General features: G+C 39.8%; 1 protein-coding gene across 6 annotated transcripts in view; it reads left to right on the top strand.

Annotated features, from left to right (window-relative positions):
- Positions 1-21,471, top strand: part of slc4a11 (solute carrier family 4 member 11) — a 156,939-nt gene extending 135,468 nt beyond the window's left edge. For all 6 annotated transcript variants that reach the window (XM_032511973.1, XM_032511971.1, XM_032511969.1 and 3 more), the window contains 7 exons: positions 2,914-3,142; positions 3,524-3,630; positions 7,443-7,608; positions 11,508-11,681; positions 13,122-13,311; positions 14,567-14,740; positions 19,579-21,471. In XM_032511973.1, coding sequence (XP_032367864.1) covers positions 2,914-3,142; positions 3,524-3,630; positions 7,443-7,608; positions 11,508-11,681; positions 13,122-13,302 — 857 coding nt within the window. In that variant the 3' untranslated portion in view covers positions 13,303-13,311; positions 14,567-14,740; positions 19,579-21,471. The remainder of the gene's footprint in view (positions 1-2,913; positions 3,143-3,523; positions 3,631-7,442; positions 7,609-11,507; positions 11,682-13,121; positions 13,312-14,566; positions 14,741-19,578) is intronic.
- The last annotated feature ends 3,075 nt before the right edge of the window (positions 21,472-24,546 follow it).

The following is a 24,546-nucleotide window of genomic DNA, read 5'->3' as shown; positions in this document are numbered from 1 at the left end:
CACAGCAAGAAAGGAAAACTACTGAAATAATCAACACATACACTTTTTTACATTAGAATTTAAGTGTGCAGCTCACTAATTAATATGGTTGTCCTCAGCCAAATTTGTTGACGGATCTCTTCAACTGATCATTTAGTCCATTTAAGTAAATACATTTTTCCAGTGTCAATGTCATCCTGGAAATAAATTGTCATTCAGGAAAATCTCTTCAAATGTAGTGCTTATTGAAGAACAAGACATGTTTTTTAATATTATTGTGATACCAGATAGTTAATCCCTTGAAAAAAGACCATGGTATTAGGGCTGTCAAAATTAACGCGAAACTAACGCAAATATCGCAAATTCCTTTAAACTGTTGTGTGATTTTCGGCCTTGGACTGCTAAGTAGTTTGGGAAATCAGGAAGCGCTGCAGCAGTAAGTTTGTGGGTGGCTAGCAGAAACAAACCTTGAGCAGAAATGGATCTTTTCAAAAGGCTCTTTTAAATAACAAGTTCAGTTTCAAAGCCCTTCCAGATGGTTCTCTCCCCAAGACTGACGTTATTTGCATGTGCTGTCGATGCGAACTGAGTTCCCAGCGGAGTACGTTGAGTCTCTAATACCACTTGCTGGCCAAGCATACGGCTGATGCAGAGTAACCAAAGGCAGGACACGCTGGAGACACCTGGACAACTCTTCAAGCAACAAATTTTCAACAGCGATAACACGAATGCACGAGCTCCATAGTTGAGCTGCTGTTTAGTTAACCTTTCCAAGTGTAAAGTGGGACACTGCATTTTCTTAGTATTACCAAGTAGTGTTTCATTCAGGTCAATGTTCCCATCTGTTGTTGATTGATGGCCTTGAGTTTGCCATATTATGCTTTCAGCAGATTTTCTGAGCATGCAGTACCTCTGAGGTTATTCATTTGTCATTGTTTAAGATTAATTTATGCATTAATAATAAACCTTTGCATAAAGCAATCTTCCACGTTGATGAGAGCATTAAAAACTTGAAAAATATACCTTTTAAAGTACATCTAGAACAGATACAAAATGTTAATTTTGGGATTATTCACAAATTAACAATGGGTTATGATGCTATTAATCGTGTTTAAATATTTTAATTAATTGATTGACGGGACTACATGAAACACAACGAACAGATTCTCAGACAACCAAGACATAATGATCAACAACTTTAATAAGCAGTCCCTTTTATTCAAATTCATTGCAGGTCGAACCCCTAATAAGAGAACATTTTAGAGTAAGAAACTGAGCCATCTAGTTTGGTGGTGGGAGATCAGAAAAAAACACATTAGTTCACACATTAGAGAGATATTATGCACTAAATTAATCAATCCAGATTTCAGACCCAGTCTGCATCCATATTACACAACCCCGACTTTATACACCTCATCTTAGTATATCATAAATAATTTACCCAATTTAATTTTAAAAAATGCGATGAGTATAGCAGAGTGTAATTTATTTTGAATGCAATGTTGCCAGCATAGTAGTTCAATTTTCAGAAACCATTTGGAAAATGCGCTCCAAGCTCATATGACATTACCATAACATTAACCTATGCCATTTTGTTGACATTTTTCATCTAAAATAGTTTGCAGTAACATTAAATTAATACATTCTGGGTGTGTATCCCAGTCTCCTGTACAACTTTCTTGTCACATCACTTTTTTCCTGGATGATGTAAAGGCCTGTGGTGCGGAGGGAGCAGCATGCAGGACGCGGCACACACACTCCAGTGGAAGTGATGAGCGGAATTATTCCTACCGGCTCCTGTAGACCAGGTTCTTCTCATTTAAATAGTTCTAACAGCACTCTACAGAGTTTAACGTCCCAACCTTCAACATGATGCTCCCTAAAGGGGCTGAGCCACAGTATGACTGGTGGGTTGTTTATACTGTAGATCCGATGGGGGTTCAGGACTGATTTCAATGGACCGATTTCAAAGATACAATCATACAGCATGTGGTGTTTACGGATTACTATAGTCGCTGCCTGCCATTCTCATTAAGATGATTTTTAAATGAGGGATGTCAATAGATCAAAGTATTGTGATTAATCCTATGATTGTCCATAGTTAACTCGGAATTAATCGCAAATTAATTGCACATTTTGTATCTGTTCTAAATTTACTTTAAAAGGGATACTGTTCAAGTTTTCAATGATCTTATCAACATGGAAGCTGAAAATATGTTTCCTTAATGCAAATCTTTATTATTATTAAAACAAAATTAAAAAAAAAACAATGACAAAGACTGTCTAGAATACTCTGCGGAATAACCTCAATGGTACTGTATGTTCAGAAAATCTGCTGAGAGCATAAAATGGCAAAGTTAAGCCCATCAAGTAAGAGTCAGGCTTATCTCACTTTTATGAGGTTCCCTCTCCTCCAGCTCTTCCTGCAGAGTTTACAGTCATTGTCACCCTCGTTTCCAACATTTTAAATGTAGTATCTTCCCTGTGTTTCTGTGCTGATTACTGCATAAACAAGGCAAAATGCTTTTAAGGCTTTTGGTTCGTGTTTGATGAAAAGTCACATAAACCATTTCTTATGGGATTTAGGGGATGTAGTTTTGTATTGCTTGGTATCAAACCATATATGCTGATAAGGAGACAAGTATTAGTAGTCTGAACATTTCACACAATAATACAAATCTGCAGGTAGCGCTAGAGCAAAAGTTAGGGTATCGCCAAACTCAGTAGGATTCATCCTCTGAGCACCATGAATGTCGGTACAACATTCCATGGCAATCTGTACAATAATGATTGACATATTTCAGTCTGGCTACAACTGGCTAATCTTCCCATCCCTTTCCTGCTAGCTTGGCTTAAATATTTGCATATGTTGCTATAGTAACTGTTATGTGTGGCGTTTATCAGTTGCACTAAACCCTGTGGATGTGACTTTAGTCTTTCACAGGTACTACCATGCCCCAACGCTGGCAAACGGAAGCATAGAGACCTTCCCTCAGGGTGCAGACCTGCTCAGGGGAAACCGGAGCGAGGTGGCGGCCGGGTTAGCACTCAACGCCCTCCCTGAATCTGTCATCCAGTGCACTCGAGAGAGGCCCGTCCTCTGCCTCCTGCTGATGCTAGGGACATTATGGATGGGCTATACTCTCTACCAGTTCAAACGGAGGTACGTGCATTACTGCGGCACTGCAGCACTCACACAGATGAATCGCTGGAAAAGTTTAAATCTTGTTTGGATGGGGATACCAATACTGCTGATGCGGGCCTGGACTCTAAAGATTGTCTGGAGTGACGGAGCTTACAGGAACTTTCCAGACAAGCTTTTACATAAACCCGTTTCTGTCGAAGCTTCTGTTCCAGCCTGTGATTTAATAAGCATTAATATTCTACTTTGGATTGCCCCCAGTAATCAAATCAACCTCAAAGCCCGATTCAATTGTGTAAGCAAAAGGCGGACCGAGGTACTTAAGCAGTGTCAGGATTGCAGCCATTGTCATTTTCTTGTCCACAGTAATTTTATTTTATTATTTATCCTCTTCCCTTTCAGCCCGTTCCTGCATGCCAAAGTGAGGGAGGTGCTGTCGGACTGCGCCCTGCCCATCTCAGTGCTCCTCTTCTCCTTCATCGGCTCCTATCTGTTCAGTGACATTGAACGTTAGTATTTTATGTTGCTTCTCCAGATGCTAGAGAGTTTTTCATGCTAAACAGAACTATACCGTCTAATATAGTGTGGGAATACTGGCCTGCGACAAATGTGACCACAATATTATTTTATAGAGAGGTGCAACATACACACTGAAGTCAAAATTCTTTAGTCTTTACTTACCTTCAATGATCATTATCAGGTTCAAATCACACATAGTTGTTATTGTTATGTTTAATGCCTTAAAAAATGTGAACTTCATAGATATTTTCCTGAAGTAGTGTTAAACATTAAGGGCCCTATCTTGCAAGTAGCGCAGCGGAACGCAAAACCCAACGCAAGTGTCTTTGCTATACCCCGTTTAAATAGCAAGTGCACCTGCGTCCATATTTGCGACAGTGGGCGCGCTGCTGTTACAGGGAGGTGTGTTCAGGGGAACTTTGGCATATTGCTATCTTGAGGCAACGAGAAGTGATTGCGTCATTGACCAACAAAAACCTGTAAAGTCAGTGACGCAGCATTTAATTGTTATTTTTACAGCACATTAGTAAAATGCGCCTAGACTCATGAACAACGTGAGCCTAGGCGCACTCATGGTGCAGCAGCACACAAACACGCAAAAGATTAAAAATAAAAAAAGATTACAATGTGAAATCGTATTATAATATGATCTGCTTGCACACGTTCACTTCACGCACGAGAAGATCAGTTTCTTCTCTTCTTCCTGCTTAGCAAATCCGCATCATAATAGCAACGCGCCAAGGTACAAACGGGCCTGGCTTTTAAAGGCCTTTTTCTAGATGTAAGTTTCATCCCACTCTGAATTTCCATTTCTAAATCATCTTTGAATGATGTCCTCTCAACATAAAAATGCAGGAATCTTTTGAATAATTGAATGATACTCTTGATTCGTGTCAGCTTTAATTATCTCAACTCTTCAACTAATGATTTAATGATGATGATGAATAATAACAATAATTATGTTTTTTGTGTATAGTGGATCCTTCTAATTACTATGATACTCACTGTTGTTATGGCGAAGGACCTAGTCAGAGGTGCAAATCCGAGCTGTGGCATATTCAAAATCCTTGGCCGCATGTTGTATTATCAGGTTTCTTATAAATATATATGGCTCCTCACAGGACACTGATTGGTTTGGTGAGCTGGTAGTTCAGACACTTCATTTTTTCTTTAAAAAAAAAAAAATTATATACAAACAATATGATTTTCACAGTATTATAAAGGATAAGGTGCATACAAGAAAACATGAAAGAAAACAAAAAACAACAAATACAAGAAAAAATAAAGCTAGAGCTTTTTTGTAAATCATACTCTTCAATACAGTGTTTCACAGCATTGCTTTTTTCATAACTTTAGGGGCTTTGGTGTAAGAAACAAATGGTGAAATGTATTAAAAGGGGGTTTTATTTTCAGAGACTTTGATTTGTTTCTATGAAATTTTCCAAGAGTGAGGATGTTATTGACAACAAAGTCTTCTTTGGTATTAGCCAGAATAAGTCCATAAACAATGTTATTTTGCAAGAAGATTTCAAGTTGAGAAATCCATGGGTTTAAGCCAGTCGTGTAGATCCAGTCAAAAGGCCTCAGATTAATTGGAAGAATAAATGTTCAGTGGCGTCAGTATCACCACAGAATACACATTTGTTGGTTTCAGTACCAAATTGTTACAATTCACTGGATGGATACACACCATTTAAGATCCTAAAATGGAACTCTTTAGCTTGTGAAGCAATTATTAGAGCAATTATTTTTGGACTTGACAAAAAGGATTTTCACCTGATCACACTATTCTCATTTGGTCTTGTGATATCGCGAGGATCCAGCTGCAATGCAAGATAATCTTAAAAGTGCAATCTTTAGCATCCACTCACTGATGCACACAACAGAATTCTAGGCTCTGGGATAGGGATGTTTCTGATCCAAATGCACATTTGGGGTTGTAGTTAACTTCCCTCCCTACGCTTTTATGTGCAAAGGCTTTTACCTACCAGCTGTGTTTTCACAGAACCAGATATTTAACAGACAAAAGCTCATCCTTTGTAAGGTTGGTTCAACCAGGAGAGTTTCACATTTGTCACACAGAGAAAATACTACAATTGTGTTTGACCGCCATTGTGTATGAAGAAAATGTATAGAACTTTGATTTCAGATACCCTGGATGCTCAAAATACTTCCTCCCACATGGTAACTCTATGCCGCATGCATGGGCATGTATGTTTTCTCACAGCTTTTTAATGGATGATGAAGTGATTAGCAGTTGTGTTTCTGGGCTGCTAACTAGGGCGAACATGGCTGAGGGAAAAGAATAGTTGATTTCTAACATCTGCAGGTGTATTAGCATTTGTTTGAACTTACAGAAGGTTGTTTATTGTATGGCTTAAGCCTGTTGTTTTGTGTCTTTAGGTAATGTTGTGAGGCTCTTTACTGTAAAAAAACAACAAAAAAAACTGCTAATCTAAGCACAGAGTTTTATCGCATTACATATTAAAAGTGAGGAAGCGTAATGAAGTAAGAAAGCTGTTAGTGTTTGCTAGTCAGCTCTCTTTTTGTGACAGTGCAGTAGTGTTGTGGTGTATTTACACTTAAGGGATTTGGACTCTGGTCCAAGCCTGCTGAAGGGCTCCAATTAATATCTTGTTTACTTCCAAGACAGACTGTCTCACTGCGGGGCGTCCCCTATTTGGTGCCTTTATTGTCTTTTTATGTTTCTTAATCAAGGCACAGGCCAAAACACATTGGAGATTTTCAGTTTTCTATCCTCCATTGTTTAACATCATTTTGAGTCTCCATTCATTGTTGCCAAGGCAGCAGCTGCTCTCCAGGGGTCGACACCCAAACCCAGAGACAAGCGCCAAACTCTCAAGTGCCTGGCCAATTTTCTGTTCCTTTACCTCCAGAGACAATAAGTCATAAGATAATAGGTCCATTATTGCATTGTCATTTCTTCCCGAATTTTAAATGTAAATGTAAATGTGCTGTATTTATATAGCGCTTTTCCAGTCTTAACAACTGCTCAAAGCGCTTTTACATCTACAGGGAACATTCACCATTCACACACATTCATACACTGTGGCCGGGGCTGCCGTACAAGGTGCCACCTGCTCATCAGATAAACATTCACACACATTCACACTCCGATGCGCAGCACCGGGGGCAACTCGGGTTTCAGTGTCTTGCCCAAGGACACTTCGACAATGACTGCAGGGGACCACCAACTTTACCAACTTAATTTAACTGCATGTGTTGGGACACAATATTTACAGGGGTTCTGCGGGGTCTCAAAATTGTAGGCCTTATAAAATCCTAAATTTGCTGAAGTATTGTGTTGTAGGTCTTAAATAGTTATGAACAGGTCTTAGTTTTCCTTCATCCATGCAACACTACCTCTAATGCTAATTGAAATGCTCCCTCCTTTTTGATTCCGTGGTGTTGTAGTTGTTTATTTTGCTAGTCCAAATATCATTTGCTGTTATACGACTAAAAACATGCAGCTTACGTTGCAGGCAATCAGCTTCCGTGTTACTGGTGCGAGTCTTTTTCAGATTGTACCAGAAACACAAAACAAATTTTATTCTTTTATACCTTCACCAGCATATTGAAAAAAAATCTAGCCACTCTTAGAAAACGATTTTTGGTGTTAAATCATGAGTCATCACTGCAGTTTAAATTTGATGATGTCTGAATGGAATCTGAAATCCTCAAATCTGAGAAGCTTCAATAACTAAATGATTGAGTAACTGATCTATTGACTAACTATTTTAGCTCTAGTGTAGTAACTTTTTCTCTTCTTCTGTGTGAACAGTTCCCGTCTTTAAAGTTCACGACCGGCCCGTCTTCAACGTGGCTCCGTTCGAGCGTCTGTCGGCCATGAACGTGGTCAGCGCCATGGGCCTGGGCTTCCTCCTGGCCCTCCTCATCTTCATCGACCAGAACATTGTTGTCTCACTGACCAACGCACCGGAGAACAGGTAGAGGCAAAGATGAGGTCATATACAGAAGGAGTTTCACAAAGCGAGCGTGATTAATTTTCATGTTATGGATGACTTTATACACTTAGAATACTGTTGAAAGGGGGAATATTAGTGAGGGTGGATCCTGGGATACTAATTATTGTATATTGAAGGGTAACTACCGTTTTTTTGAAACCCTATTTTCCTATATTTCTGTGTGTAAGTGACCGACAGGAACAACAATCTTTGAAATTGGTCGAGTATTAAGCGTGACTGCTGCAACCAGCAGCCACAGACTGGGCTGCAATGTTACCCTAAGGGGCAAATGTGCATCTCAATTCTCACTAAAAGTGCTTTATTTTGGCCACTGACAGGCTCAGGTTATTACTCTAAGTGTGTGACAACACTATGGAAAGGATCCCTACAGAGATAGGTCTTTTAAAACCTTTAAGACTTTTCTGTTTAACCAGAAACAGCTCTGAGGTTGTTAGCGCTAAACCCACCAGACTCCATTGAAAAAAAACAATACTTTTAGTGTGTATAGAGCCAACTCATTTTCACAGTAAATCAGTAGACTTTGTGTCCACCATTTTAACCAAGACTAGACTTTGAATGAAGTGTATTTTACAATGCTAAAATGATGAACGCAATTTTTAAGTTTAAAAAAAGGATCTTGATCTTTAACAGAAAGGTGAGCCTCATTAGAAATCCTTTCCCTAATGTTGTCAGACACTTAGAAAATAATCTGAGCCTGTCAGTGGCAAAACAAGCACTTTTGTGAGGGTAAATACAAGCTGGACAATTGTCCTATTAACTTCCATTGTAGCTTGTTTCGCCGCTGTCAACCGCCGTGATCTCGCTTAATACTGGACCAGTGTCAAAGATTGTTGTTCCCATCAGTCACTTAGACACAAATAGGGGACTAGGGGGATTAGGGTCCAGGTTGATAAAACTGTAGTTACCCTTTAACTGTCTTAAAACCTTCAAAAAGCCACCCAGGACCTTTGAAATGTGCTGAAACCGGATACTTGCATGTGTGTTAGGGAGGGAAGACTAACTGAGCCAGAAACTTGACATCTGAGTCAGGGAGCTCTAAAGAAGCCTCAGAGCCAAAACACCATGTCAAGCCTTTACCCTGTTCTCCTACATTTGCATTGGACAGACCATTTAAGTGCCAACAGGGATTAGCCAGCCCAACAGTAAAAATCTATGATGGAATTTTCAACCCTTATGATTCACATTTGTTGGACAGAAACTAATTGGATCAAAATTTCTCGTCCGAACAAGGAATAATTCACTGGAAGGCAAAAGCATGAAAAAGTGTGATTTCCAAGAAAGTTTATCGGTTCAAAACTATTTTCATATTGTTTTACAAATTGTACTATTGTGATTAAATCTACTCAACACAAAAATATCTAAATAAAATAGAACAGAATCTAAAGCCTTGTATTAGCTGGGAGTGGTGTAAGTCTATAAAGCAGGTTTTTAAAAAACTGTTGTATTTAACCTTCACTACATCTCCCATGTGCCACTAACAATAGAACAGAAGAAGGAAAAAAGTTGTGGCTATTTCTGTTCCGGCTTTTCTTTTTTAATCCTTTTATCTAGTGCATCCTTTTATTTGCTTGACATCTTTTTTTTTTTGGTCCGGAAATAAGATGTTTATCGAACCATCTACTTTTTTTCCACCAGCGCAGATCTTTTTATCATCAGTTCTTTGTTTTCTGTTATTGTTTATTTATTTGAAATATCTATCATTATTATGCAAATAAACATGCACTAAGTGATCGTTTTATTTTCTAATTCATTTATTACTCATACATTTTGGCTTAATAACCATTTAGTCAGCCCTATCCAGAGGGAATTACAGTGTGCTGGTTTCAAAGTCACGCTCAGAGGTACAGGACACATGGCGGGTGATGAGTACGATCAGTGGTTTGATATTTCACAAACAATTTTTGTATACACTAGAGCTCCAGAGACAGAAGATGCACAGCAGAAAACGTGTGTACACAAAGTTATAACTGTAATGTCACACTCTTACGATGTCATCATCACTGACATATTGCTTTATGTTTTACTTCGTATGAAAACATGAGAGACATGTAGCTACTTGGATTTTTTTTGCATGAAAAGAATTATAAGAAAAAGTGACACATATGAGTGGGGCTGGGTACCGATACCAACACAGTGACTTTGATACCAGCGGTTGTACTGGTTCTTGAACACTACTACTTTTTTCTATAAAAATCAATTTTATGACATTATGCATTACAGCACAAATCTTTTCAATTATCTTTCAGCTCCTGTCTCTGTGGGTAACAAAGTCTCTCCTGTGTCTCTACGGCGTGTAACATTAGGCAGCCAATCACCAGCTTTAATAGCTCTTGGTAGAAGCATGCTGTATGCTTATTGGCTCCCTGACGCTGATGAGATTTACTCTTTAGGTGTTAAAATTTGGTATTGAATGATGTGGCATTTTTCGATACTCAATACTAAGAGGCAACAATTGAATTCGGTACCCAGCCCTACATACGAGCAAGTTTATTCAGGTTGTGTGGAAGGTAACCCTAGAAGAACGATGCCCTTTATGAAGTCTATATCCACAATGTTCCACTTCCAGAACGTCACTCTTTTTGGCCGGATGTCCTTCACCTTCTGCTGTCTTTGTGTTGGAATTCTAAACCCCGCTGGATTTCTGAGGACTATGGTTATCTGGTCCTCAGGTCTCTGCAGGGTAAATCCAGACAACTAGCTAGCTATCTGTCCATCTGAGGCTATGGGTACCTGGTCCTCAGATCCTGCAGGGTAAACCAGACAGCTAGCTAGACTATCTGTTCAATCTTGAGGACTATGGTTACTGGTCCTCTGATCTCTGCAGGTTAAATCCAGACAGCTAGCTAGACATATGCCGCAATCTGAGGACTATGGTTATGGTCCTCAGATCTCTGCAGGGTAAATCCAGACAGCTAGCTAGACTATCTGTCCAATCTGAGGACTATGGTTACCTGGTCTCAGACTCTGCAGGTTAAATCCAGACAGCTAGCTAGACTATCTGTCCAATCTGAGGACTAGGTTTCTGGTCCTCAGATCTCTGCAGGTAAATCCAGTCAGCTAGCTAGACTATCTGTCCAATCTGAGGACTATGGTTACCTGGTCCTCAGATCTCTGCAGGGTTAATCCAGCAGCTAGCTGACTATCTGTCCAATCTGAGGACTATGGTTACTGGTCCTCAGATCTCTGCAGGGTAAATCCGACAGCTAGCCGACTATCGTCCAATCTGAGGGCTATGGTGGACCTGGTCCTCAGATCTCTGCAGGGAATCCAGACAGCTAGCTAGACTATCTGTCCAATCGAGGACTATGGTTACCTGGTCCTCAGATATCTGCAGGGTAAATCCGACAGCTAGCTAGACTATCTGTCCAATCTGAGTTTTCTGTTTTACGACTAAAACAAATTTTGAATGTACACATGTTCCACCAAAACAAGTTCCTTCCCAAGACTATTTAGCAGAGGCACCATGGCTCCGTCCGGCTCTTAGCACCGCCCAAGACGATTGTGATTGGTTTAAAGAAATGCTAACAGACCAGAGCCCGTTTTTCCACCATCCCAGAATGCTGTGTGGACTCGCCAGACCCTCTTTCACGGCGCTGTGGAGGAAGGTCTGGCAATGAGATGTTAAAGCTAACCTTAGAAGAAGGATCCCCTTTGAGTTTGGGTGACTGAGCGTGTGAGTTGACTAACAGCTCTCTGCTGTATGCCAATTTTCTTTTTACATCTCTATCTGTGAGTGTATGAAGTGTGTGTTTCCAGCAGTGGTCTCTGTGGGGTTTGGGTGAGTTGCTGTGGTTCATCCTGTTGTTTTGCCGCTGTATGTTGTTGTTGATGCCAAGTGTGACTGTTGTGCTTCTCCTTAGGCTGCTGAAGGGCACGGCGTATCACTGGGACCTGATGCTTTCCGGGCTCATCAACATACTGATGTCGGTGCTGGGGTTGCCCTGGATGCACGCCGCCTTCCCTCACTCCACCCTCCATGTGCGCCAGCTGGCCTTCGTGGAGCAGCGTGTGGAGGGGGGCCACCTCTATGAGACGTGAGTTCCCCGCCCTCTCATCGCCGCTGCTAATCAGACGCTTAATTAAAGGTTGTCCTCAGAGCATGCAGAGACTGGTAATTCTGTGTTGCAGGCTAACTGTATCCTGCTCTTTCCTGATTGCATGATTACTATGTAACTAACTATTTTCTCTCCAGGCGGAAGAGGGGAGGGGGGTTTTGAAGAGATGAGAGAATTAGGTTCATCTTTACGGCCACACAGATTAGAACTGTGATAAAGAAGGCATAGGGCACAATCTTCTATAAGAGGAGGAGCTCTAATAGTTATAATAATTAGAGATATCGAGTGAAGAAAATTATGTTCTTGAAAGTATATATATACACGTCTGGAACTTTATATTACAAATTTCCATGTCTGATATGTCTATGAACATTTGCGAAAGTGGTTATCAAGTGATTCCAAACCTTTCCCATGTGTCAACATTAAACAAACTAAGAGTAACTAACTAAAAGTAACTAAGCTAACGTGTATGGCATCTTTGAGCAGAACCTTGTGGGTGGGTGTAGGTGCTCCACAATAAATAAATAAATAAAATAAAGCAGGAGACATAAAGTACCCAATAACAGGAAATTAAATGAAACTGAAAATTACACAAAAGATGAGTCGAAACAGGTAGATATTTATGTGATCTGTCCTTTTAGTTTAAGCCTGGGAAAAGATGCAATGTCTTGAAACATGTTGGTCAACCAAATACACATTTTTTCTTCTAAGATTGTTTAATTTGAATAATTTTCAAGCCCTGAAGAGGTCAAGAAAAAGAAAAGAATGGTTAGAGGAAGAATATACTTTTTCTTGTCTGTCCCACTAATTATCTTGCGTCTTCTAAGACATATTTAATGAAATCTTTTGCCTTCACTGGCTTTACCCTTCTTTGGACAGAATAATTGAATTGAATTGAGTTTCAATTACACTGTGTGCAATACATAAGACAAAATAAAACCTAATTCTACATTTCATCATGAAAAAACTACTGATTAGTCAGCTTAGATTGCACTACTTCCACAGCGTTACGTCTATCAAAGGGCAGAGGCCATTTTAAGCACAGACAGACACACACACACACACACACACACACACACACACATTCACACAGAGGACGTTTTTCATTGCATGTGATCAAAGTCAGTTACAATCTCTGTTCCCTCTTTATTAACATAGGTACACAAGAAACAAGGTTGGTGTAAATAGTTTGTGCAAAAATCAGGGTATAGAATTACTTTCTTCAGTCCAAGATTAGAAAAATGTACTGTATATATTGACCTCAAACTCCTGAGTAATTTGGTCTGGAAAATTGAGGAAAAGGTGCAAGAACGTTGATAATAAAATCCTGAAAAAAAATGTTGCCTGTTGCATTGTATAAAACAATTGAGTGCTTTCCAGTAACCATTCATCTGTGTCTATTATTGTGTGTGTCCTCAGTATTGTCCAGGTGAAAGAGACCCGGCTGACGTCTCTGACTGCCAACATCTTCATCGGTGTGTCAGTGCTGCTACTGCCTCTCCCGCTGCAATGGATCCCCAAACCAGTCCTGTACGGCCTCTTCCTCTACATCGCCCTCACCTCCATCGACGGAAACCAGATGTGCGACCGCATGGCTTAATCTCAAGGAGCAGTGTGAGTGGTGTGTGTGTGTGTGTGTGTGTGTGTGTGTGTGTGTGTGTGTGTGTGTGTGTGTGTGTGTGTGTGTGTGTGTGTGTGTGTGTGTGTGGTGTGTGTGTGTGTGTGTGTGTGTGTGTGTGTGTGTGTGTGTGTGTGTGTGTGTGTGTGTGAGACCATATGTTGATTGCAGGGCTCTGCAGATCAAACAGTTGACTGGGTGCCCGGTGCTGGAGGGCCACAACTGAGTCAAATAATATTTGCAAATATGATTTTCTGGGTGTGTATTTTGATCTTCTCAGAATACTTTCCAGATAGTAAATTAACATCATTGTTCTTGTGTGGTTTCAGCCACAGAAAGATGCTTTCTTTCACCCGTCTTACTTACTGCTGGACCTCTTAACATGGTCAGTTACATTAAAATATAAAAACCATATATTGCCAAAATTGTTTTTTTCCAAAAAGGAAATCGACAAGAATCTATTTTCTTGTGTCTCATCTCCTGTGTGTTCGATTTAACCTTGCTACTGGAAGCAAGACTTTCCCCTTAGCTGTACACTTCACACACTGGCGCCTCCAAATGGCAGTGAGAGGTAACTGTTACCTCACATTAAAAATGTAAAATCCCCCTCCCCTCGGAAATGTGTTTTGCTCATAGTAACTTCACTTGGAGGTTTCAGCTTCACTGTGCAGAATGATGTACGTGCAGAGTTTCACTCAACATCACAATATTCAACATGAAAGTAACAAATAGTAGATGACATCAACATCAAAATCCCTACTAACATATAATCTTGACAACACATGATTTTGTTTTTATGAGACACATTTACAGGACTCCTCAGTGGAGTCTTGAGTCCAGACGTTCCAGATAACTCATGTTCCCAAAATGATTGCAAGCGTTTAAGATTGTGAAAGTTTTATTGACAGAGGTGTGTAGTCATTTTTGATTGCAGTTAAGTTTTATACCCAGGGGCGTAACTTTGGTTCAGCATTTGGGGGGGGCAATTTCTAACAATTTTTGAGGGTACAATTTCTAACCGGGGGTTTTGGGACTGCGTGCTATAAATACACTTTATAAGAAAACATCCACTGAAAGCCAAATGTTATTTACGAACATTTCTAAAACCTTGTGTACTTCTTATACTTGTGTGGGCCGTCCACTTCCCTGAGTCATTTCTTTTAAGACAGCAGGAGACCCGAGGACAGCGCGGAGAAGAACCTCGGGGTAGATTGTTTTTTAATCTGTCCTGATCCTCTCACCTCCTGCAGACGTCTTACCCGCCCACCCACTACATCCGCAAAGTGCCCCAGAGGAAGATCCACTACTTCACCTTCCTGCAGATGATGCAGCTGCTGGTCCTCTGCACGTTTGGCATGTACCCCATACCGTACATGAAGATGATCTTCCCTCTGTTCATGGTCATGCTAATTCCAATAAGGTAAGACCGCGGCCATTTTCATCCCAGAAAATGAGTTTTCCTCAATTGCTTTAAACCAGGATGCCTCTCAGCAGCCCACACGTAACGAGTGCTGTGTCTGACCTGAATCTGCCTCTGGGTGAATCTGTGGATATGTCTCTATCAGTACAGGCATTATGCAACATGACACCACACATAATGCCACAAAAACTCTGTAAACAGATCTAGTCTCATAAAAAACTCTTCTATAACGTATAAAAAGTCCTAAGAGATCCAACTGATGGAAAGTATTAAAAAATACTGAAAACTGGGATGCCCCAATTTCCCATTGCAGCCCCATTGCGGGCGAGACACTACAGGTGAATGGGGAAAATATTTCGACTAACAGATATCATCATGCAACTTCACCAGTTGATTACTTACATTAAGACAATATTTTTTGTATTACAAGTGTTTAATTATGCAAATTAAGGAATCGTCTAATTAAACATGCATAAATATGGGTGTTTTTGGTATTGTTCCACTTGGACCCTACTTGCGCATGCATTGGTGTAACTAATGTGTACAAAAATCTTTGAAATCTTGAAATCTTTTGAAATCTTTGGTGCAATAATGAGTGAGAATGCTGCAACCGGCAGCCACGAACCGGGCAGCAATGGAATATACACACTGTCAGTCTCCGTCCACTAAAAGTCCTGTATGTGCCGCTCAGGCTCCGATTATTATTCTAAGTGTCTGACAACATTATGGAACGGATCCCTACAGAGAGAGAGCTTTTTTTTAAAGAGTAAGATCCTTTTTTGTTTCCAGCACTTGGATCTCTTAGGACTTGTTAAATGCTATTGAGAAGACTTTTATGAGATAGATCAGTTGAAAGAGTTTCTGTTCAATTTGTATGAGATTCCCCCCTTTTTTTTCCTCACAGAATGCTTGTAAAATATTGTTGTCAAAACCACATATCTTTCCAACCACTACCTTCTGGGGGGAATGAAGTTGACATTTTTAGTTTTCTTGATTCATCTTAATTTAATTTCTTAATTGATTTCCTTTGTGTCTAATGTGTTTCTTTTTGGAAACATCTGGCAGTCGAGATACAAGTGTTTTGTGCCACAGTTCATCCGCACAAAACTAAATGTGTGAAAACAGTGGCTGCAGCACCAACAGCAGATGGGTGGTGTGCATTATATATGTTATTTGTAAATTCATAGAATAATGTACCGCACTCCTTGACTTTCTTTGGTGTATCAAACTAGGGAATATATATATTTAATAAAAAATGATGTTTTTCATTTGGAAAAACTGTTCAATTCTAAAGAAAGAAAGTCAACTTTATTCATCTAGTACTTGGTACTTTTTTTAAACCAAATGAGCTGTTGATCTTTCAGAGCACTATACTCAAGTTTACTGAAACACACTGGTTGGGGTTCATTTCCACATCCTTACATTACATACCATTATTAAAGTCCAACTCCAGTATGCACACCTGATCCAGCGGTGACATCACACCAACTGGCAGTTCAGAATGGCGTGTTCAATGATGCAATGTCACATAGTTGTTCAGTGAAGAGTGTCAAAAGTACTCAAATAACATGTCTTACTGCAAAATCCACCCCGAGACTAGACAACTAATGTTTATAGTAGTCTTTCCTTCTTACTAAGGCTAACTCTTTTGTTATTTAAACCTTTTCGGGGAGATGCTGGATCGGTTCCACTAGATGTGTTGACGTTAAAGGACGTACCTCGTGGCCCACCTTATTCTGCCTTTGATTGGCCTACCCTGTTGTTCTTACCCTAACCAATCCCCACTTATGCAAAGTCTCTGACTGTGTCTGTGTGCTGTTTTCTGCTGGCCAGGTAGTGTACACTGGCGAGAAACAGCTGCATTTTGAAACAACTGCGTCGTGAAACAACGCTAATCAAAACTAACCCTTGTATTGTCTTCACTTTTGGGACCCTCTCTCATATCCCTCAGGTCAAATTGACCCCTGACTTATTTGGGGTTTTAAAAACAATTCTGAAATAAAATTTTACTTCATAATCTATCACCAAATATTCTCTTTATCTAGATTTCAAAAATTGAGATAACATATGTTTAGGGAATGCAATCAGTCTCTACTAGAACACAATTAAAAATGGAAGTGGGATTCGTTTTTATGTCATATGGTTATAATTCATTTTAAAAATCCACTATGTGATCATTCTTGAGTATACATGGAAGCTCTTCAGAGACATCATGGCTTTAAAACTTGCCCTCCTTGTCTCAGCATCCCACTGACTTTCAGTCGACTCCCCTCTTGACCTGTAAACACCAGCAAGGATGAGGATGCCAAAGTAGGCATGCAGATCCATGACGTCCATCTCTTTCCACTGCTCACCAAAAACATGTCTCCCCTCAAGATTGGTCATATCCAGAATCATTTTCTGAATTGAGTCAGGAATCAACAGCTCAATGGCTGACTTATATCCTGAACATGAGTCACTGGAAATTGTGTGGGCCCTGGTACCATCCGTATTATGTTAGCAGCTGAGCGGGGTTGGGGGGGGGGGGCTCTCACTGGGGATGAAGACCCTTCAATCTGTCCATTCTTTGACAAATATGGCTGTGGGGCTCTTCCAGCGGCTGGCTGTGGGTCCTTTTTTTTTTAGTTTATACATGTTTATCACAGAAAATAAGGAAAGGCCATTGATTTTCATATATACTTTGAAACGAGCCCAAATACCATACAAGGGCTAAAAGACTGAACCCAACCAGTTTACCAAAACAATCAGCTTGTTCATATGCTCTGTAGAGCTTAGGGGGAAATGCAGAGTTGGGTGATTCTGTCACTACAATTAATTGTGCAAGGAGAAACTACATTTTAAAACTCTGTATGCGGCCCGTGAACTAAAATGAGTTTGACACCCCTGGTGTAATGTGTAACACCAACAGTCTAATTTGATGCCAAAAATTTGGTGCCATTAAAATCATGGCACAGCTCCTCTTAGCTATAAAAAACAAATTCAGGTTTTCCCCTTTGTTTTAGTGGAAAGAAGTACAATTACATTAATGAGAGAGCTTAAATGTCCTCTGCTGTTGTGGTGTCCAACACAAGAAACTCCTCTGTGACGGCCAATGTCTCATCAACTCCACGAATAAATACAGCCAGTTGAGCAACGTCTGTAATGTCAGTGCTCTCATCAATTGCAACAGAAAATGCAAGAAATGACTTGACTTTGTGTTTCAGTTGGCTGTCCAAATCTGTGGATAGTTCCGAAATCCTCTCTGCAATAGTTATACTCGTCAGTTTGATGTTGGCTAAAGCTCGTTGCTTCTCGGGACACACAAGTTCTGCAGCCTTCAGCATGCATGTTGTCGTGAACTCCCCTTCGTGATATGGCTTTAATGCTATTTTACAGTTATTAGCAATTATGTAGCTGGCTTTTACCGCTGCTTCACCGACCTCTCTGCTCCGAGTGAAAACAGACTGCTGTTTCTTCAGACCCACCAGCAACTCATTCATCTTCTCTCGTCTCAGGGTGTCGTATTTTTCACCATGCTGAGTCTCATATTGGCCCCGATTATTTTATTTCTTAAACACTGACACGTGTTGCACACACACCAAGCATACAGGTTTCCCATTCACCTCTGTGAATAAATAGGTGTAGCTTTTCTTTGGAAAACTCAGTATCCACTTTTCTCCTTTTTGACAAAGCCATTTTGGCTAATGAGGGTGTAAAGGCGAATACAAAAGTAAGTTTCTGTATCGTAGTAATCACTGAACATTAGCTGTGTCTGTCTCAGCGTTGTTTGGTCTTTTTCTTCTTCTTTCAGCTGCTCCATGTCTAGTAAACAGTGCTTCCCTAGCGGACAATTTAAGAATAGCAGTTGATTTAAAATATTTTAGTTCATGTCTCATTGCAATTTTTCACTTTTAGATTTATCTTGCGGGCTGGATTGAACCCTTTGGCGGGCCGGTCCAGGCCCACGGGCCGTACGTTCGACACCCCTGCATTACACACAGGACCAAAATACACACATATGCACAAACAGACACAAACAGACAGGCCCCGAGCAGTTGGGGCTTTGGTGGCTTGCACCAAGTCTCCACCGACTGAGCTACTGCCACTAAGCAGAACCTTTAACATACATTCAGTCATTTCATCCATGAACAATGAGTGATTAGAGCAGCTTTAGTACTGCCATTATGTACAGTTTGCCCTAGTCTGTATCCATGACGATCCACTTCCGGGATTGCTCCGTTGCGTCTGAAAACTATCACACTATAACCATCACTAACCCAGCTAGCTAGACTATCTCTTCAATCTGAGTTTTCAGATGAGTTTTCTGTTGACTAAAACAACCAGTGAACATACACATGTTCCACCAAAACAAGTCCCTTCCCGAGACACCGTAGCTCCCTCCGGTGCTTAGCGCCGCCCAAGACGATTGCGATTGGTTTAAAGAAATGCCAATAAACCAGAGCACATTTTTCTCCCATCCTGCGGAAGAAAGGAGGTCTGGCAAAGCGAGACTAAGTTTGGCCTAATGCCATTTGTAATGCCTCAACAGCATTAAAAAGAAAAATCTTTAATCTCAACTTGAAGAGTTTACCTTTGAGTGGATGGTTTTGTAGTTGATATGCAGCCTGTTCCCACCCAGATCTCTAGTGCCATTGTGCACGCTCACATTCTTCCATCAGCCACCACTGTATCATTGATTCCATCTCTTGTTTGCTGGTACTGCTGAGAAGGAAGTGATAGATCTGGTCTGATATCATCTGACATTCTGATGGTTTGCTAGTTTGTTTCCTCCGGTTTTCTTTCTCAGTGCCAGTCTAACAAATAACGTCTTACGTGGATTCTGTGTGCTCTGTGTTTAGGAACAACGTGCTTCCTCATATCATTGAGGCAAAATACTTGGACATAATGGATGCCCAACACATGTAGCTGCAGACAGAGACCAGTTCTGGATCCACTAAAAAAGAAGGGGTCTGGAATTGAGAAAATGAAAAGAAATGAGGATTAAAAAACAACAAGATTTCTTTCAATGCAACACTGTACGGAAGCAAAAAGGAGGATAACCGACTGTTTGGATTTTTGTATCCGATAAGAACATTCTTACAGGTGAAGCACTGGACATGTGGGAAGTCGCGTGGGAAAGATGAGAGCTGTTGGAAATCTTTCCAAACGTGGACAGACAGCATCTCTCTGAGGGAAAGTTCTAGCGAAGAACAAGAGCGTCCAGAACTCCCTGTTCCACCTCCGTTTGACCTCGTCAGCTTGTTCAGTGCCATATATACCTCCACGTTCTCCTCTCACGCCATATCAATATAATTACAATATCCTTACTGAAGTGTATTCATTTGTGTGTTAAGCTAAAAGTACTCTCTAATACTGTGTAAGTAATTAAGAATGCTGCCAGTGTACATCGTGGAGTACGTAGAAAGGTGTAATGGCACAATGTAAGTATGAACAATATCTTTTTTTTGACACTTTGCACTCACATAGTGTTTTTACACTGTCATTCGGGGAAATATTGCATACTTACACTTTGTTGAACCTAAATACTTTTTTCTGTGGGTGAATTAGCTGGTAAGAGCACTGCATTCATGCCACTGCAAAGTAAACCTGTACTTTTTGTAATTCTGTCATCGTGCAGTGTTCAAACCTTTACATTCCTGCACCTTTTAGCTGTGATCCCCTTTTTCTACAAAGGACTCTTGTGCCCGGGCATATTTAGTTTCTGAGTCATTCCAGCAAATGTCAATGTTCATTAAGAGGTGTGTGTGTGTGTGTGTGTGTGTGTGTGTGTGTGTGTGTGTGTGTGTGTGTGTGTGTGTGTGTGTGTGTTGTGGTGTGTGTGTGTGTGTGAGACTAGTCTGTCCATCTAGCTTAATGCCAGCTCTTTAGAGAAGCTCATTTTTTAAGATGGAGTTTAATTTACTCAGCCAAATAAAAAAAAACATTCCACAGGTATATATTACATACATATTACAATTATTTAGAACAACAGCACAAACCAAATCATATAGTGAAATTGTTATCAAATTATGAATATATTAGAATATACTATGGCAATATAAGAAACCGACTTTTAGGTTAAATTCAAATAAAATATTTATTTATCACAATGACAGTTTATCTTTTAAGTACAAAATAAGAATTGTAATTGTTTATCCCTAACTGGAAAGTGGTTTGTAATTGTCCGTTTGCGCCTTTCCATTCCACAGTTACTGATTCTTGTCGTCTTGCATCTGGCTTTGCCGCGGTGTTAACATATCAAAGTCCCTTCCAGCTCCATGTCAGGGTCCAACACAGTTCTGGTGCATTGCTAGAGAAGATGAAAGTCAGGTAAAGGTACAAAAATAAAGAGAAAGAAAGCATTTGTGAGCTTTGGAATCAACAAAATGCAGCTCTTTTTTTATTTTTATTTTTGTGAACAAATATTCAAAGACGAGTTTTAGAGTAATCCGGGTTTTTTGTTTCATATTTAGATGTTATGATTAGATCAATGCTTGCAAATGTTGTCATGTAACAATCCAGACGTCTGGAAAGATTATCTTGTTATCTACAGAACAAAAAGAACAAAAAAAAGAAGAACATTTCTAAGCGGGCTCTGGTTTGCTTAAAGCATGACTCATCTGGGTTTTTGATACAATGTGATGCCAATGGACATGTATCCTAAGATTATAAAAAAAGTAGCAAGTCAAAACAGTAACTTCTCAATAAACCGAATGCAACACTCAATATTCAGCAATACTGTGTATAAAAAACCACTTCACTGGTGAGATTCGAGTTTCAAAAGACAGGCCAGCTGTATCTTTAAGACACAAACTTTTCAGTCCATCCTCATGGTATAAAAACTGCTCTGTGCTGATTCAATTATTGCACTCATCAAGATAAAGAAGAAAAAAGAATAAGCATGCCTGTCAACAAGGCTTTCTCAGTGCTGGATTTTATTACGATTTACATTACTTGCTTTTCCAATATCCAAATGGCAGCTCCCTCGTGCAGTTCTGTTCAACTTTGTCTCACAGATGTGAGAAAGATGTCCAATTTCAACAGATGTCTCATGCCGAGATAGCAAGGCATGAAAGGGAAGCTCTGGGGCATTTGCATAATCTCTGGATTAAGGCTTAAAACAGCACTGGTGAGAGGGGAGAGAGATTGGGAGGTAGGACGTAATATGTACAGTTTGCAATGCAAAGTTTAGTTTTGATCAAGTATCCATTATAATCCATGGCAAGGTATTAGTTTCTAACTTTGGGCTGAGTGCAAAGTTTGAACCATTCTTCTTCTTATGTAACAGTATTGTTGTTCCTTGATATCTTCTCTGTACTGATGATTTTGGAATAGCAGCAAACTTCTCTCAGAGGACTAAACATTGGATTCCGAGTGATAGACATTTGTGAAACCTTGACTCCCTTCCTCCTAAATGAATTTGTTTGGAATTGCGTACTGTGGTGTTTTTCTTTTCTCCTTTTCCTGAGTTCATATAACCTACCTTTTTCTAATCATGAATGTAAGATGTGTGGATTTTTATATAGCATACTAATTTAGGTGTCAACCAGAGTCTGTAATTTTTGTCAAAAAGATCAGCTATATTTGTAAGCTGTAATATGTAAAAATGAGAAAAAACATGGTTATAAGAAGAATGTGTTGGTTTACTATAGTATATATAATGTACACTGAAAAAGAGAGACTATCTCAAGCTGTTTGCCAAATAAAAAGTAGTAGTGATGTAAATATGTGTTGGTGCGTGTGTGTATTGACCACAAAACATTCTCAGAACGACTGTCCAGATGTTCAGAACGTTTGATGTGTATGTTAACGGCCTTTAGTGGAGGATTCACACAGATTTGACGCCCTCGACTAACACTTAGTTCCATTGTTAGGTATCACAAAAGGTGGAGATGTTACATGCTAAATGGATACATAAAGTACATTATGCAGGGAATTTGCAGGACACAGATCTGTTGTGGAGCTATTAAACAAGATCATCTCCTAATGTAAAAAAGAACTCTTTGTTTCAAGCAAGTGTAACCCCAAAGGAACTAGCACCGGGCCTTGGACCCTTAAACATTTTGGTACCAACCACAATGTGGCAGTGGTATCAAATACTAAGAGCTAGGCCTGCACCACTAATCGTTATAAAATCGCAATCTGAATTCACCCTGTTCGCGATTTAATTTTGAAATAACTGATTTTTTTTCCCATTTATTTTTACGAGGCGAATGCATCCCAAGCGCTACTTCTTTCTTCTGTGGTTTTAAACAAACTAAAATAAAAAAGGTGTTAAAGTGCTCTCCATTCTCTTCATTGAAGCCTCTATGTTTACAGGCTTGTGGTGATGAGCAACGTGCTATAGGTGCCAAAAAAATCTGTTTGGTTCTGCCTATTTGTTTTGTTTTTTCATGGTTCATGTGTGCAATAAACATTACATTTAGGGAGATAAACATGGTAGAGAATCGTGATATCAATTCTAAGCAAAAAAATGGTGAATCGCGCTAGCAGTTATGTCAGGGCAGATTTGTAGTCTGGTTTCTGTAGTCTCCGCAGCGCTGTGGAGATAAGTCTGGCAACGCGAGTCTACATACGTATACCTGATTAAAATCAACATTTTCTAATTGTTTTTTATTATGATGGCTAAGCCTAAAACTTCACCTGTTGAAAGGTTCCTACCTAAATACAGTCTGCACCCATAAGCGCACTAGTGACACCAGTGGACAATTTGTGTCCTACACCCAAAACAAAATGAAAATGGCTCTTACATTTATTAAGGAAAAGATTTAGTAGAGATGGTTGCTTTAACAACAGGACACACCAGAGAACACAGGATGGGCGGGGGACAGTTCCAATTTAAAATACACACGACCCTTAACGGTGAAGACTGATTGAAGTGGCTGAAATGATGACAACAAAAATATCAAAATGTAATTTGCAGGATGAAAGAGCAAATTTCCAGCTCTTTACAAAATGAACCCTGTTCTTTATTTATTTACTTTACTTAACTCTTACCTCTCCCACCACCCTCAGGTCAAAATATCAACTTTGCACCCAAGAGATGTCATAATCTATCTGATATGAATGTTGGGATCATTGCTGAGCTCAGTCCTGCTCCCAAACGGATGAACCTTTTCAGTTTGACTGACCCCAGAGCTTTTCCTCTGGCGCCACCCTCAGGACAAGCTTTAGATTTTCATCACGATGCATTGTGGTACTTTTGAGATATTACACATCCCCAGAAAAAAAAACATGTAACAGGAAGAGGTGGACTATAACTCAGTGCATTTACTCTAGTATTGTACTTTTGTTTCACATGCCACTTATACTCAACTACATTTCAGAGGGAAATATTTGACTTTAAAAAAAAAAGTTTATTGAAGGAATTAGAATTGCACAATACAGGTTACATGTAAGCAGTACATTCTCCTCCAGTTTTAGGTTTTTTGTAAACGGGAACAAGAAAACCCTCACCCACCCTGTACACCTCTTGGCAGCTAGAGTGTTTCTCAACTATGAATGTACGTTCTCACAGCCATGCATCAATATTCTTACAAAGCATTGCCCCACATATGCCTATAACATATTAGGTGTCAACCATTCCGTGAGGCGATCAAATATTGAAAGAAAAAAGAGAGAGAAATAAAAATAGGCAATGAATAGAAAAAAAACATGGTTTATAAAAAAAAAATATAGAGAAAAAAATGTTTTCAAGATTCAATAACAAGGTATGCAATGAAATGCTTGCATCCCGCCATCCCCAACAGTGCAACAATAATAATAATAGAAAAGAAAATATCTAAAAAATACAAAAGGGGGTGGGGGGGGGGGAGTGTTGGCAAGCC

The sequence above is a fragment of the Etheostoma spectabile genome, unplaced genomic scaffold (genome assembly GCF_008692095.1).
Source record: "Etheostoma spectabile isolate EspeVRDwgs_2016 unplaced genomic scaffold, UIUC_Espe_1.0 scaffold58, whole genome shotgun sequence".
NCBI lineage: Eukaryota > Metazoa > Chordata > Actinopteri > Perciformes > Percidae > Etheostoma > Etheostoma spectabile.
The sequence above is the reverse complement of the archived record's forward strand: the minus strand, read 5'-3'. Positions and strand labels throughout refer to the sequence as shown.